Here is a 14,248-nt window from a genome sequence, read left to right as displayed (position 1 = left end):
ACCCATTAGCCCCCTTTCTTGCTCCATACACCTCAGTAGAGGGACAGGGACTTGCTCCACTCACCCTTCTTTTACTCATAACATGCTGTTGCTACTGCATGTGTCCTCTCACATGGGCCACATCGTCCATTTGTCTGACACCTCCTCTTTCACTAATCTTTCTGCCCATCTGTCTGTCCTCTTGTCTGGCTGCATGAGAGAGCCTGTATTGCACACTTGTTGTTTCCCCTGTTTTTCTTTTAGTTTTTCTGTCATTTTTCCCCCTTTTGAATTGAAATACATTTTTATTGTTGATGTTTTTTTAGCAGCCCTGGTCCTTCTGTTTCCTTCCAGTGCGCTGGTTATTAGCATTCTCCTCCTAGATTTAATTTTGTAGAGTGGTTTAACTCTTCCCCCTCCTCGTCTTATGTAGGTCTGGCTCTCTAAAACACTCCCCTCTCTGTGGGCCTCTGTCCACCGCTTTAGTCCCATAGACTCTTTAGGAGCGAGTGGGACTCTTCTCCCACCCATTCTCAACCTCAGCCTCTTACACATCAACCCCTCACACACACGCACACACACACACACACACACACACACACACACACACAAACGCTCACCATTTATCTCCCTCTCTGACAGATTTTTTCACACATTCAAACATGCAGAAGCTCAGAAGTACTGGTATGCACAAGCATTCGATTCAACAATCCCACTCCACACACATTCACACAGCCACATTTCACCCGTTAGCTGAGCACCAGAAAGCCTCCATTCATTCCTGAGTGGACTTCAGAGAGTCCTCCACTTTGTCCATCAAGCCCCTGAAAGAATAAGGTAGTGGGCCTGGGCTGGGGAATGGAAGGGACATTAATTACCCCCATATCCAACCCCTCTGGCCCCCACCATCCCATAGAACTGTGTGTGTACATCAAAGCCGGCAAGTGGCGTCCATTCACAGAGAGATCCTCATTCAGGCCTTAATGACTCAGGCCCAGTGAAAGGCCGCCTCCCTCTCCCAGCCCAATCATCAAACCCACCGTCCCCAACCCTGCAACACATGCATGCCATCTCACCTCCTTCTACAACCATTGCCATTCACCAGCTCCACCTTCCTCCATCCCACCCCCCACTGTCCTTCCCCCAGCCCTCAGCCCCCCCCCCCCCATCCCACCGTCACTGCCCAATTTTGGGAAGTTGGTTTTTCCAGTGTTGACTGTTAAAGCCAGTTGCGATGTGTTCCATTGACAAACAGGCAACCAGCGCTGCCCCCAGACTACTTCCTCCTGCTATTATATGTCTCTGCATGCCCTCCCTACACTCCCCCCTACAAACCCCATTTCTCAGTGTGTATACCCCTTCCTTCCCTCATATACCTCTTCCGTTGTCCGTGGTCTGATCCTGTTTTCTTTGTCCTACTCTGTTCATCATTTCCTCTCGATCATCATGTCATTGCTCACTTCTTCAAGCGCCTTCCTCTGTTGTTTGACCTCTTGTCCTCCACTGCACCACTCTTTCTTCTCTTTCTTGTCGTCAACATCAACCCCTTTTTTCTTTGCTTTGCTGTCTCTTTGAGCACATTTAAAGGCAGCTTGCCATGGAAATGTTGGACATCTATGCTCCGTTCTCTCTCTTCCTCCATCCTAATGCAGACAAAGTGTGGCTGTTTGATATGGAAGACAGAAACTCCATCGGCGGCAACAGCAATGTCAACATCAGAATTAAAATCCCCTATAGCATTCCCCCCAATCCCACTCCTTTCCCAAAACCCCACACCTCCCCAACTATCTTTTTTAAAAACCTTTTTCATATGTAAGCCCTGAACCTCCTTCCCTCCCCTTCCCTACCTACCTACTTGCCTACCTACCGCTTCATTTTGTAAGCTACACACTGATACTGATCATTTTCATTTATTTTGTTTTGTTCTTTTGTTTGCTCTGGGGGATTTATCATTTGTTTGGGGATTAACACTCTAACAGGGATTTTGGCGCTTCTTCATCGCTTCTTGCTTCTTGGCTTTGGTTTTTTGCTCAAACGCCAAGAGGGGCTGAAGGTCTGGTCATTTGGGCTTCTCATTAACCTGCTGCTCACTGTTTGTCCCCTTGTCACTTGTGTTTTAGAGAAAGATGAGGCTGCAATTGAGAGCTCTGAGTTCAATGCCACGTCAGTAGCTGATGTGGACAAGCGGGTGAAACGGCGGCTACTTATGGGTAACTCTTTTCTTCCTCTTTCTATGTGTTGCCATGGCGCTTGTGCTTGTATCCCCGACTCCACTCCTCTCCGTTCCTCCTCGTCCTCCTCTCTCTGTCTTTATTTTGTTAATCTTTTTTTTTTTTTTGTAAACCTTTGATGCCCACTGTGTCTACTCCCACGGTCAAAGTTTTGTTGCAACAGTAGCTAACGTGATGGGAACGGAGTCAAAGAGATCGCTGTTTTCCTTTAAACCTTTCCTCACTAAATCTACCTACCAAATTTCTTGTAAGGTTTTTTTCAATGATTTCAACCATTTGCACCATTCCAAATATTTTTGTTTCCCATTCCCCTTCTTTGATTAACCATGTGACCAAAACAGGACACCAGAGCAAAACCCCTGAAAAAGTTATACACCAGACTCGCCCAATGATTACAGAACTATTCCATCAAAGTGATGTGAACTGCGTTGGACATCCTAGTCCTTTGCAATTACTAAATAATTTATGCTTAAAAATCAAGGTTAAAGTCAGCCGACTTAACAACCGGTCTGGACAACAGACTGCAAAATTAGTCAGTCTGACAAAACAGCTGGCAACTTGTGTAACTTCAAGGAAATATGCAACATAACATCCATAGGCAACATTTCTTTTTCACAGGTCTGGAAATTTCATGGTAAGTAGGTGGTAGTTACCAAACAACGTATTTGAAATTTCTTTAAATTGAAGGACATTTTTAAACTATTTATGTTCTCACCAGTTCAACAATCAGGCCAATTCCTGTCACACTTACTCACACACACACACACACACACACACACACACACACACACACACACACACACAGGCAGGTACTTTACATTAACATTAACTTTGTTCCCTGTTATTAATTTATGTGCCAATGTTTTGTTGTCATTTGGTTTTAGCAGTGTGAAGACATTGTTTTAGACATCAATAGGCGATGAAGGAATGACAGTCAGTCAGTCATTGTATTTCTATTCCAAAGTTGGGCTGACCTGAAGTTATTGAAATCTGTGAAAATGTAAATGGTTTAAAATGTGCTTCAATTTACTGACCTGCATACGTTTGACAGAAACTAGATGTAAATTAAGCTGCAACAACTCACTTCAGTTTAGTGGCCTGCTGAGGAGAAGGGGAAGAAACTAACTGGGGAAAAAATGGCATGATCAGCAGAAATTAAGCAGAAACCATTTGAAAATTTCTTGGGAGTATATTACGAAACAGCCATTTATTCATTAATGCTTAGAAAATAGTATAATAATATTAATAAATCAAGTACGGGGTCGTTTTCAATTCATTTTGAGGTATTATTGTGGTAATACAATTACACTAAGTTATTATTCATTTTGCTTTTGTCTTGGGAGGCTGCATGAAAGAAACTCAGGAGCAATGGGGCATCCTTGGACCATACCTTAGAAACAACCGGTCAATCCTGAACCTGAATCTGTTTTTAAGTTGCCATTCTATTCCCACTATAAATGCCATGTATCAAGGACGTCTTCTGTTACGTGAAAGACTGCACCCTGCCACTTACTGTTGCTTTCAGTCCTTCAACCCATCTTTCAAATAATTAATAAATATTTCTCATGTGACTAACCCAAAATCAAATGGGTTGTTTCAATTAAAGTGTTTTTGCTTTTCCTGTAACACCACTTTCATCCTCTACTGTTTTGAAATTCACCTTACTTTTATTTTCTGAGACAGAGGTACATCAGAAATCCCTCCTGGTATCCAGAGCGTCCAACTGCTGTGCTGTACAGTCTGTAGTTGATTCTATACAAGTTTTATTTCAGCAGGTTCTAGCCAGTGAGGAAGAGGGGAGAATTTGGTTTTAGGCGGTGATTCCTTATCCCTCTTTTACCTCTCTGTCCTCTCTTCTCCCTCGATTTCCTTTTAACTGAATGTTTTATCTCTCCTCACTAAACCATGCTTCACCTCCTGTAGTACCAACATACCTGTCATCCAACCTGATGGTATTCCATGTGTAACCTGTAGTGTTCCAGGAATGCCCTATTGTATGTCTTGTACACCTCACTGGTATTATATTGGAAACACTTCCCAATATGAAGGTTTTCCAGAACAAGATCAGGGTCAGCCACAGCAGCACCTGTGGCTAATGATGCAGATTATTGTAAAAGAAATTTCAGAGTTAAGTCTGATCTAAGATTTGAAATGTTCTGTTAACTCCAGCTTTCTGTATAAGTTGCTGTTCAGTAGTTGACATTAAATCTCCCTCATCTTACCTTAGAATTGTGCACAGAAACGAACAACTGAATGCAAAAAATCATCATGACTTTATGTATCGATCACGTCAACATGCCCTAGGGAAAGACAAAAAATCCTCATATCACTTGTTTTGTAGATTGCTGCTATTGGTGTGTGAGTGTGTGAATAAGAGGCACATTTTTCATTTTTGGAGGATGAGTGCTTTACAAAAATGGTCCAGATAGTCCATCTATTAAGTCAAAAATGATTTTCAATTTAGCACTTCATCTTAATATTGAATCTATTAGGATTAGTAAATTGAACTTACAAAAGTATCACAGACATGTTTTTGAATTTGGACTTCATGGACAAGGAGAAACACTACATCATGTCTTGCATTTTTTCTATATTAACCTAACCCTAATATTGATTTACCATTGGTGTCTGTGTTTTATTTAAATGGGCGAGTCCGTGTGTGCCTCCATCATGCTTATGTGCATGAACGAACATGTGCAGAGGCCAACCCACTGCAGCACTGGCACAGCCTGAACAGCATCAGTATGTTAGATTTTACACTGCTATCAGTTTGTCTGCTTCCTCTGACACGCGGCGCTCCTGTGTGTGCCTCCGCCGCCATCACACCCTGCAGACAACACACCGATCAAGACAAATAGAGCTGCAACCAAGGCTCTAATGAAAAGGCGCTGCTGGGATGAGAAGAGGCTAGAAGAAGAGAGGGAGTGAGACTGAAAGGAGAGAGAGGCAGGAGGGAGCGTGGGCGACTTGATGAAACGTAATTCAAAGACGTTTAATGATGTTGAAGGAATAGCTGAATCAGGAGCCAGGTGCTGGACACATGTGAGCCGAGTGTCAAAGGAAAGACTCAGTGGTGTTGCAGTGGTTCTGGTTTCCAAATAAACCATCACATCAGGAGAGTTGAAAACTAAGCTGAGGTGTGTGTATTTGTGTGTATGTGTGTAGTAGGTTTATCCTTATAGCGTGATTAAAGGCCAGAGCCATGCTGACTGACAGCTGATTTAGGTGCCCACCATGGGGCCGAGGGGATCTTGTTGAGTTCTGAAAGGTGATCGTGCTCCTCTCACCTTTTTACAGCAGTGCAGCAGTTGTTGTTACTTGGCAAGCTGCTTTAGTTTACACAGTGCACATGGGTTTCTCTCTGATGCTCTCTAGTTTAAATCAATAGAACATTTGTCCTCCTCTCACAGCAAGTACAGTTTGGAGAGGTCAGGGTTTCCATGAAAAGGAGTATGATGGACATGTGTATACTTACTGTCCTTTTCATTCCTCCGCCCCTCGCTGACATATTGTAATCCCACAGATGAAGGTGCCACTGTTGATCAGTCTGCAAGAGGAGAGTTGAATTTAATTATTTGTCTCTCATCGTGCCAGCCTCCCCTCAGCTTCAGAATCTGAATCAGAATCAGAAATCCTTTAATGTCCTGCAGACGGGGACATTTGTTTATCTCAGCAGCGACAGAATATTACAAGAACAAAAACCAATAGCAAAAATAAACAATACAATTAAAAAGGGAAGAAATAGAATAGACGTATATTTACATGATATAGTGCAAAATGAACAGCAAATTTGTATACATAGATTTTAAATACAAATAATAAATATGGGTGTTAAGGAAATTGACCAGATAGTGCAAAAACAGAAGTGAGTTTTGTACGGACCTATTGCACAGTGCAGAGTACAGGCTGAGGTCTATAGGGAGCAGTGCTGGTTGTACAAGTCTGACAGCAGCAGAAAGGAAGGACCTTCGATACCTCTCCCTCATACCCTTAGGGTGTATCAGTCTGTTGCTGAAGGAGCTGCCCAGTGCTGTGAGAGTGACCTGCAAGGGGTGGGACTCCTGCACCAGCAGCGATGACAACTTGTCCATCATCATCACTTGAATATTTAGGTCCGGGGTGCCCTGGTAGCTCACAGAGAGCATGAGCCCCACGTACTAAGGCGTAGTCCTTAGCAGCAGCTGAGTCCTAGACAGCGGTGACCCGAGGCACTTGGCTGTCAAACTTAATAATAAAGACAAAAAGCAAAAAATAGCCAACAAATAATTAAAAGAAACATCAGCCAATTCCCTCTTCCGCGGTGACAATTGCTACTAGAGTCAAAGAAACCAATGACTGTTCTTTATCATTTGAGTAGTCCTAAAACAATGTATTTAATAATGTTAAGGGTCAGGGTTAAGGTTAACAGGTCTGACCCGTTAATATAAGGAAGGGTCATTTTGCAAAAAAGACAAAAAGAAATGAATGCATGATGTTCAGTGCAACTATAACATTTTTAATTTATAACTGGTTTCACGTTCATTGAATATGTTTAACAACAACAACAAAAAAATAAACATTTGGGAATTGGAGTCAGTGTAAATTTCCTAGAATGGAAAGGTATCAATTTTCTCATTTAACTTTACGAAAGAAAGGAGTGCTCGCTGCTGAAGTACCAACACTCCCCCAGTCCTAGAGTAACTGTTAGCTGCACAGCTAATTGAGCTAACTGGCTAACAAACAGCTAACAACAGTTAGCAGCAGTTAGTTGTTAGTCTAGTCATTTGCCGCCCCCTGATTGTTTTGGACATGAATTTATATATTTTACAATTTACAATTATTACATATTTCATCTATAAGTTAAGTGTTTCATTGTTTTAGTTACTCACGAATAAACAGCCACTCATTTGGATTCTTTACATTTTTCTTTTCACTTGTACTACTTTTACACCAAAATTAGCATGTATATGTGGGTTTTTTAAACATCGGTTAACCTTCTAAAAATAGGCTACTGTCTCTTTTCTCATTGCCAGGAGACAGGTGTGTCTTTCTTTTTTTTCTTTTTTTGTTTTTCTATTCATCATCACAAATACGCTGCAAAGACAGTAGAAAGCAGCAGATCATAACTCTCATCAGACTTTATCAAGAAGAAGCTGTTAATGAAAGTTGCTGAGGGGTGGAGATGGCTGGAAAACTATTAACAAGCCAGTGTCCTTAACATCGCAACAGAAGGCATAGCATCGCCTGAAGAGGGGCATATATTTTCCACCTGGGTGTTTGAGCGGATGTTAGTGGGTTATTTGACAAGTGTGAAAGCTGTGTTAGTATGAGCATAAAACACACCAACTTTTGCAGCTGTAGCTTAAAATTTGGGAGAAATTGGCAAGAAAATACTGAAGAATGATTAAACATTCAACAAACAGGACAAAGCTATGTGATCAGAATCCATCATTGGTGATTTTAGTCCACAAGACCCAAGTTTACATGTGGAAATACATCCTGTCACATATGTGCACGTGCACATACACACACACACACAAACACATGCACACACAGGAACCAGGCTATGGTAGAAATATGCACAGAGGGACTAGAAGCTTTGAGAGGGGGCTGAGGAGGGTATTAGGGGCTTGTCCAGCACATCAATCAGACCCAGCGGTGCGTCTGTGTTCCTCAGTCTGGCCCTGGGGCTGGGCTGGGCTTGGCCTGGAGAGAGAGAAGGGCTCTGAGCAGGACTGTGCTCACCCTCAGCTAATGATAGGGCCCACTGTACTCAGTATAAATCACTCTGACCCATAAACACCACCTCCACACGCATCAAGTCTACTCACATGCACTTACTCACACAAAAGGATTATTGATTGTTTACACCTGTGCAGGAGCTTAGACTTTGAGTCATAGTTAACAATACAATTTCTCACACACACGACAGAGAATGGTGCTGGGAGACAGGACTGAGGTCTGCTGTTGTACCCTACAGGGCCCATCAGACAGGCCTGGGCGATGGAATGTCTCTCCTTCCAGCCTCGCTTCCTCTACCGTTTTCTGAAATTGTTTGCTATCTGGCCGCAAAAACTCCTCCAGAGAGAGAAGCAGACATGAAAAGGATTGCAAGCGATGAACACAGAGCTCTGATGGATAAACACAGCAAGGAACAAATGCCAGCTCGAAAACAGAGATTAGGGGAAGAAGTCGTGAGATTGATGTTGTTTGGAGCTGCATGAAGAAACACAAACACATCTACAAATACCTTCCTGTTTTGTGAAAGAAAGCATTAGCCATCTTGGCTGCAATGTGTTTGTGACTCGCATTCTGAAAGGGCATTATGCTAATGCCCTGACCTCTAGATGTGGATGTGTTTGTCAGCCTGAAAGGGCTTTTCCTGCTCCCTCTTCACTTCTCTCAGGCACACAGTCTCCTGGAATATTAAATGAATGTGAAAAGCTGCAAAAATGGATGGGAACATCCCTGATTTACCTGATGCTGATGTCTAGTCATAGCCTTTGGAATTCCAAATGTCGACTTTTATAAGAACTAACATTCATCTGATGATGCTGTTTTTTTTTTTTTTTTTTAAATCTCTCCTAATTCATGCACTCATTCACACAACGGCAATATGAGGGAGTTGGATTTTCTCTGGAAATACTGAACCAAAAGCAGAACAGTCACTAAGTGAAACTTCCTTATTAGGTGTAGTTTTATTGAATCCTTTTCAACAAACATGAGTCAAAGTCAAGTTTCAGCCTCCTCAGCACTTCTCCAGGCCCATTGGGAAAGTGTGTGCTGAGCTTTGCTAAAGCAACAGCGGCTGGGCAGGTGAGCTAGAGTTACCATGAGCTTGTGTTTGTTTTGGGATCAGCTCGAGCAATATTCACAAGTCCGAGCAAACCTTATCTACGCCACATACAAGAACATTTTTCTCGAGGAAAATATACACGGCAGTTCTATTGAGTGTGTTCAAGACATACAACACTCAACCTTGCACTAACTTTATTTTTCTGTCTACTTACCTTGTCCCTACCTTTTTTTTGTGTGTCACTGATTTCTAATCCCGTTTGAAGACAGGACCGACCTTTGGGCCAAAGAGTTCTTCACCCTTCTTTATCAGTACAGTGTCATGTATTTTTGTCTTGCTGTAATGATTCACTGCTGTCAATTATATAAAAAAAAGTGTGACTTTCTGTGTACGAACACTGTATTGATTTCTGTATAAAAATGTGAAAACTGGGTTGTTGTGATCTAAATTCTTCACCTGTGTGTTGACAAAGCTACCTGAGAAAACAGAAAAAAATACATTATATCCTATTCTGTTGTCTGATTGTGTATTCTTACTGCATGAAGCTTTGTCTCAACCCACACCACCTTCAGTGTCTCTAGATGATTTGTCATGCTCTTTCAGAAGCAGAGGTCCGTTGTTAACACCCTCTTCTTCTCTTTCTCTTTTTCCATTCTGTCCCGCCATCTGCAGAGACCTGCGCCGTCAACAATGGCGGCTGCGACAGGACATGTAAAGACACAGCCACTGGGGTGCGCTGCAGCTGCCCAGTAGGATTCACCCTGCAGCCTGACGGAAAGACCTGCAAAGGTCAGTAAGCACATAAAAGTGTGGGAATATACGTGTGTGAGGCCGGTTGTACGGGTCAATGATGCACCGCTGCTGTTCACTGAGCACACTGTATATGCACCTGAGACTGCTATGACTGGTATCTGAGTGATCCAGAGCCAAACCCCAACCCCACCATCCGCTTCACCTCCGACTGCACAGAGCACCGGTCGCGGTCACTGCTAATGTTGCCGCTTGTTGTTGATTTTACCGCTGAGCATTTCTCCACTTCCGACTGCCCGCTGGTGACGTCAATGAAGGTGTTCCAAGGAGAACGCAGCCAAAGCGTTGGCCTAAACACCCCAAACATGTTATTGTAGAGCTTTTGCTTTCCTCTAAACTAACAAGCTCACTGAATGAGGCTTAACTGTGGGTTCAAACTCAGTCTAACACGGGCAGACGTGCCTTATTCTTTTCAGGGCCGGATGATGCAGCAGCCTTCTGTTTGGGAGTTAACAGTTTATGATTTGTAAAAAAAAAACACAAAAAAAAAGAAAAAGAAGAAAAGAATTAACTCATCAATAATTATTTTATAATAACTGTTAATAAAAGTCAGATGTCATACGTACTGTCTCTTGGCTGAGGGTAGGCCTGGGTGATATGGCTAATGGATCTATCATGATAGTGAAGTTTCATATCGACCTATATCGATAATTATTGATGACCTGTCGCATTTTCATAATTGATGAGAAAAGGTCCAATTTCATTTCTTTATTTTGAAATGAACCACTTCTTCAAGGCACGTAGGTTAAGATTATGTTAACTACAATAATAAAAAAACACACAAATACAATCGCACAAATAAATAGAAATAGTACCATACCGGAGAGGTTTTCACAATTTCCTCTCTGGCAGCACTCATTTTCTTGTGGTTGGTTTGTAAAATACTCAGCCAGCAGCAGAGCTGGTGCAGCAGATTGTCAGCCGCAGTTGCCCCGGTGTACTCACTGACCACTTCGGGTGGCGCAGCTGCAGTGGCTCGTAAGTAGAGCAAACAGGCCGAGTAGCGTAGCAGCAGCGGCCAGAGTTGCCCTGTCTGCTTTACCTAACTAGCCTGGACACACTTCAGCAGGGAAAAGGGTTCCCAGGGATAAGTGACCCCCAGAGCAGCAGCAGAGGACTGGGCCAGAGAAGTGTTTTTGCCGGCACTGCTACAGCTTGTAGGCCGCCGTATCAGACTGCAAAGAATAAGAGGCACTACTACTGTGTGAGTGAATAGTTTTACAGGCAGAGCATGGCTTGTCTTGTGAGAACTGTCCAAAGTTATGCCTCTAGGCTTGTGAGAGAGAAACTGTGCCTCAGCTGGAAAGTGGACATGAGCTGAAGGACTGCGATGTGTGGGACAGTTTCCCAGCAGCCCTCAGTCTGTACAGGAAGTCACAGAAACACTCTCAACCTGTTAGATCTGAGTCCAATTGATTTAAATGTCATCAGACACATTTATCAGTCTGTACACAGTTTACTTCAGTTTTTGTTAATCATGACACCACATCCTATTAAAAATCACAAACTGTGATTTAAATTCATGGATCAACCTCCATCAGTTCTCACGTAAATCAGCTTCATATCAGTCTGCTGCTGTTTATAAATCATCTGAGCAGACTTGTCCCTCTCAGACTACAGTAATAAATGGAATACGTTAAAGTCAAACACAAAGGTGAGATATATAAAAGACAATAGTTTACATCATTGATCCGTCAGATAAAGCATTCATACTTTTACAGGCCAATTTTAATTAGTCCAATGTTAATATAGACAACACATATTGTACTGTAGCTTATTAAATGAATCTGGGCTGTTTGGTCACACAGCATGTCTTCTTTTAACAGAATAGCCTAAACTTTCGAAATCAGAAAAAACAAGATAACAATCTCTCCATTTCAGCAACAGATAAATCAGGTCTTATATCAGGCAACAGCCAGGCGTTTGCAGTGCCTGGCTCCAAAAACTGCAGCTGCCTTGATCTGGTGAGATTACTGATGCCCACGTGCGTATGACGTCAGAGCAGGTCGGGACACGCTCTTCTGTTGTTGTCAGTTGCATGCCGATGATGCAACCAAACTACACACCTGATAAATGATTGGCTGTTCGCGTGTTACTTGTAGCGCGCTCCATTATCAAGGTATATGATAGGCCAGGGCGTATTCGCTTTGCGCTTTCAGTTGGTTTCCATAGTATCATTTATGAGCCTGTGCCAGCTATTAGTGGGAGTATGAGATGAATTTCAGTCTGACCAGAAACTTAAAATCAAATGTGCATACATACAGCGGACGAGTTGTTGGTTCCTGTGATTTCTCCTCCTGGTCAAACAAAATGCAAGAGATGAGGGACAAAATGTACCATCTTGGTTACCTGCAGACATTGAAGCTAACATGCACTCTAGATTATATCAGTCAAGTTGGCATCTCCAAAAGCCATTTACTCAACAAAGAAACTCTGAGAAGCAGTTTTATGTGAACAAAACATTCTGATGATACCCGGACTGAAACCTTATACTAGCCTTGGATGAACTTTTGACTACATTTTCGCATAGAATGAGGACTGTGAATTTGACCCCCCATAAACTCAACTTGAAGGGCGTTAGAAAGGGATTTGATGGCTGATGTTAAAGTTCGAATTAGAACAGCTATCGTTTGACTTTTGTTTTTTCATATGACTTTGATGTAATAAATTCACGTTGGTGTGTACTGGTTAAGATGAAGAGTTCTCCAGTGTGTTGTACTCTGGATATTCTCTGAGTCACGCTTCTTGGGTGAAAAGGAAACTGAAGTTCTACGTTCTTCTGCCACATGTACATGTGTGGTAGTCAATGGTATCATCATGGACGGATAGATGGAGCAGCTGGGCACGACTCCACATGTGACAGACATGGACAGGGAGATACGAGAGTTGTCATAGCAACCGGGTGCAGGTCATGTGACAGCGACATGACTCCGGGCGCCTCTTCTAAACTGTATAATACTATGTGTGTGCATGTGTGTTGTGCAGTATGTGTGTCTGCGAATTGAGTGTCAGGCAGTTTGAGAATGTTGCATGTTGGTGTGTGAAATTCTGGGGCCAGAGCTGTCTCAGGCCTGTCAGGCAGACGGCACGTCAGCAAACTTTGAAATGTTTGAACAGTGAGGCCCTCACTGGCCTCTCTCTCTCTCTCTCTCTCTCTCTCTCTCTCTCTCTCTCTCTCTCTCTCTCTCTCTCTCTCTCAGTGGCATATAAACACACTCACACAGACAGCACCATCCAGCTGCAGATGCAATAAATACAGCCGTTGACCAGCAAACGTACTCATCGAAAAGACATGACTAATCAGTCAGTTCCTAGTTTCAGGCACTATGCATAATGCATGAATACACAATTAACATAACCATGATATTAGTGAGGTGTGGCTAGCTGCATTTTTTTTGCATGATTTTGATATACAATGTATTTATGTTTTTAAATCAGAAAACAACATTGTGAGTTTACTGTTGTCCAGTTTTAGTTTGATTAAAAAAAAGAAAAGAAAAAAAGAAATGACACAAAGAACAAAATACACTTTGTCACGATTCAGCCCTCATTGTCGCAAACACAGGCAGAGCTGATGTTTAACCATGCTAAGGAGTGCTTGCTCATGCTCATTAAAACTGACCTATCAGAGCACACTGGGCTTTTTGGGTAGGGGACCTTGGGAGGGGAAGAACACAGGTGCTGCAGCAATGGACAGTTTGACAAAAATGTGTTTATTGAGTATGAAAGCATGTGTACATTTTTAAGTTGAGGCAAAGATGATGTTTTGGGTGAGAATAAGTAGTTAAGATAAAGGGACACCCATTGTAATGGTTACAATAAGAAACACTTGGTTAACACACAGCTGAGAAGCAAGTGGAGCAAGTGTGATGTTTTTCAACTCACCCATCTACCCCAGACTCCTCATTGGGCATTGTCGCATATCAGATGTCATTTTGGGGCCCTTGCTGAAATGAATAATGCTGTTGCTTTTCATGGGATGAAGGTATATATTGAAAATGTTCATGGGGCCATCCATTTGGCTCTTGTAGCCCTTCTATCAGCATTGTCTGCTGACGGGCGGCTAACAATGCAATTGCACGTTGGGAGAATGTCTGGCCTGCTGGTCTGATGTCAGGTTCAAGCCCAGCAGCTTGTACAAACACTTCCACTCTGTCTTTCCAGGTGATTTGTGGTCCTGACAGAACCCAGCATTTACAGTGGTGGAAAGATGAAAAGCTCCCCCTCTCCTTTTTTGCGGCCTGAGTTGAGTGGGGAAGATGGATAGGAGTACAGTCCAGCTGTGCCCCGCCCACATAATTTGGCTGTGATCAGCCCCCGGGCTTCATAAATCCCTGAGCGGGGATCCGTGCTGAGGGGAGCTGAGAGACACAGAGCAGACAGCGCACATCGATCAGTATCCATCACCTGGGCACTGGGCAGGAACACACACTCACACAAACTTTACACACAC

General features: G+C 42.8%; 1 protein-coding gene across 2 annotated transcripts in view; it reads left to right on the top strand.

The window, feature by feature from the left end:
• Window positions 1–14,248, top strand: part of scube1 (signal peptide, CUB domain, EGF-like 1) — a 134,366-nt gene that overhangs the window by 92,864 nt on the left and 27,254 nt on the right. The window contains exons 7-8 of one of the 2 annotated variants that reach the window (XM_030440160.1): window positions 2,100–2,189; window positions 9,658–9,774. In XM_030440160.1, coding sequence (XP_030296020.1) covers window positions 2,100–2,189; window positions 9,658–9,774 — 207 coding nt within the window. The remainder of the gene's footprint in view (window positions 1–2,099; window positions 2,190–9,657; window positions 9,775–14,248) is intronic. The other variant, XM_030440161.1, reaches the window with a different exon arrangement.

The sequence above is a fragment of the Sparus aurata genome, chromosome 14, assembly GCF_900880675.1.
Source record: "Sparus aurata chromosome 14, fSpaAur1.1, whole genome shotgun sequence".
NCBI lineage: Eukaryota > Metazoa > Chordata > Actinopteri > Spariformes > Sparidae > Sparus > Sparus aurata.
The sequence above is the reverse complement of the archived record's forward strand: the minus strand, read 5'-3'. Positions and strand labels throughout refer to the sequence as shown.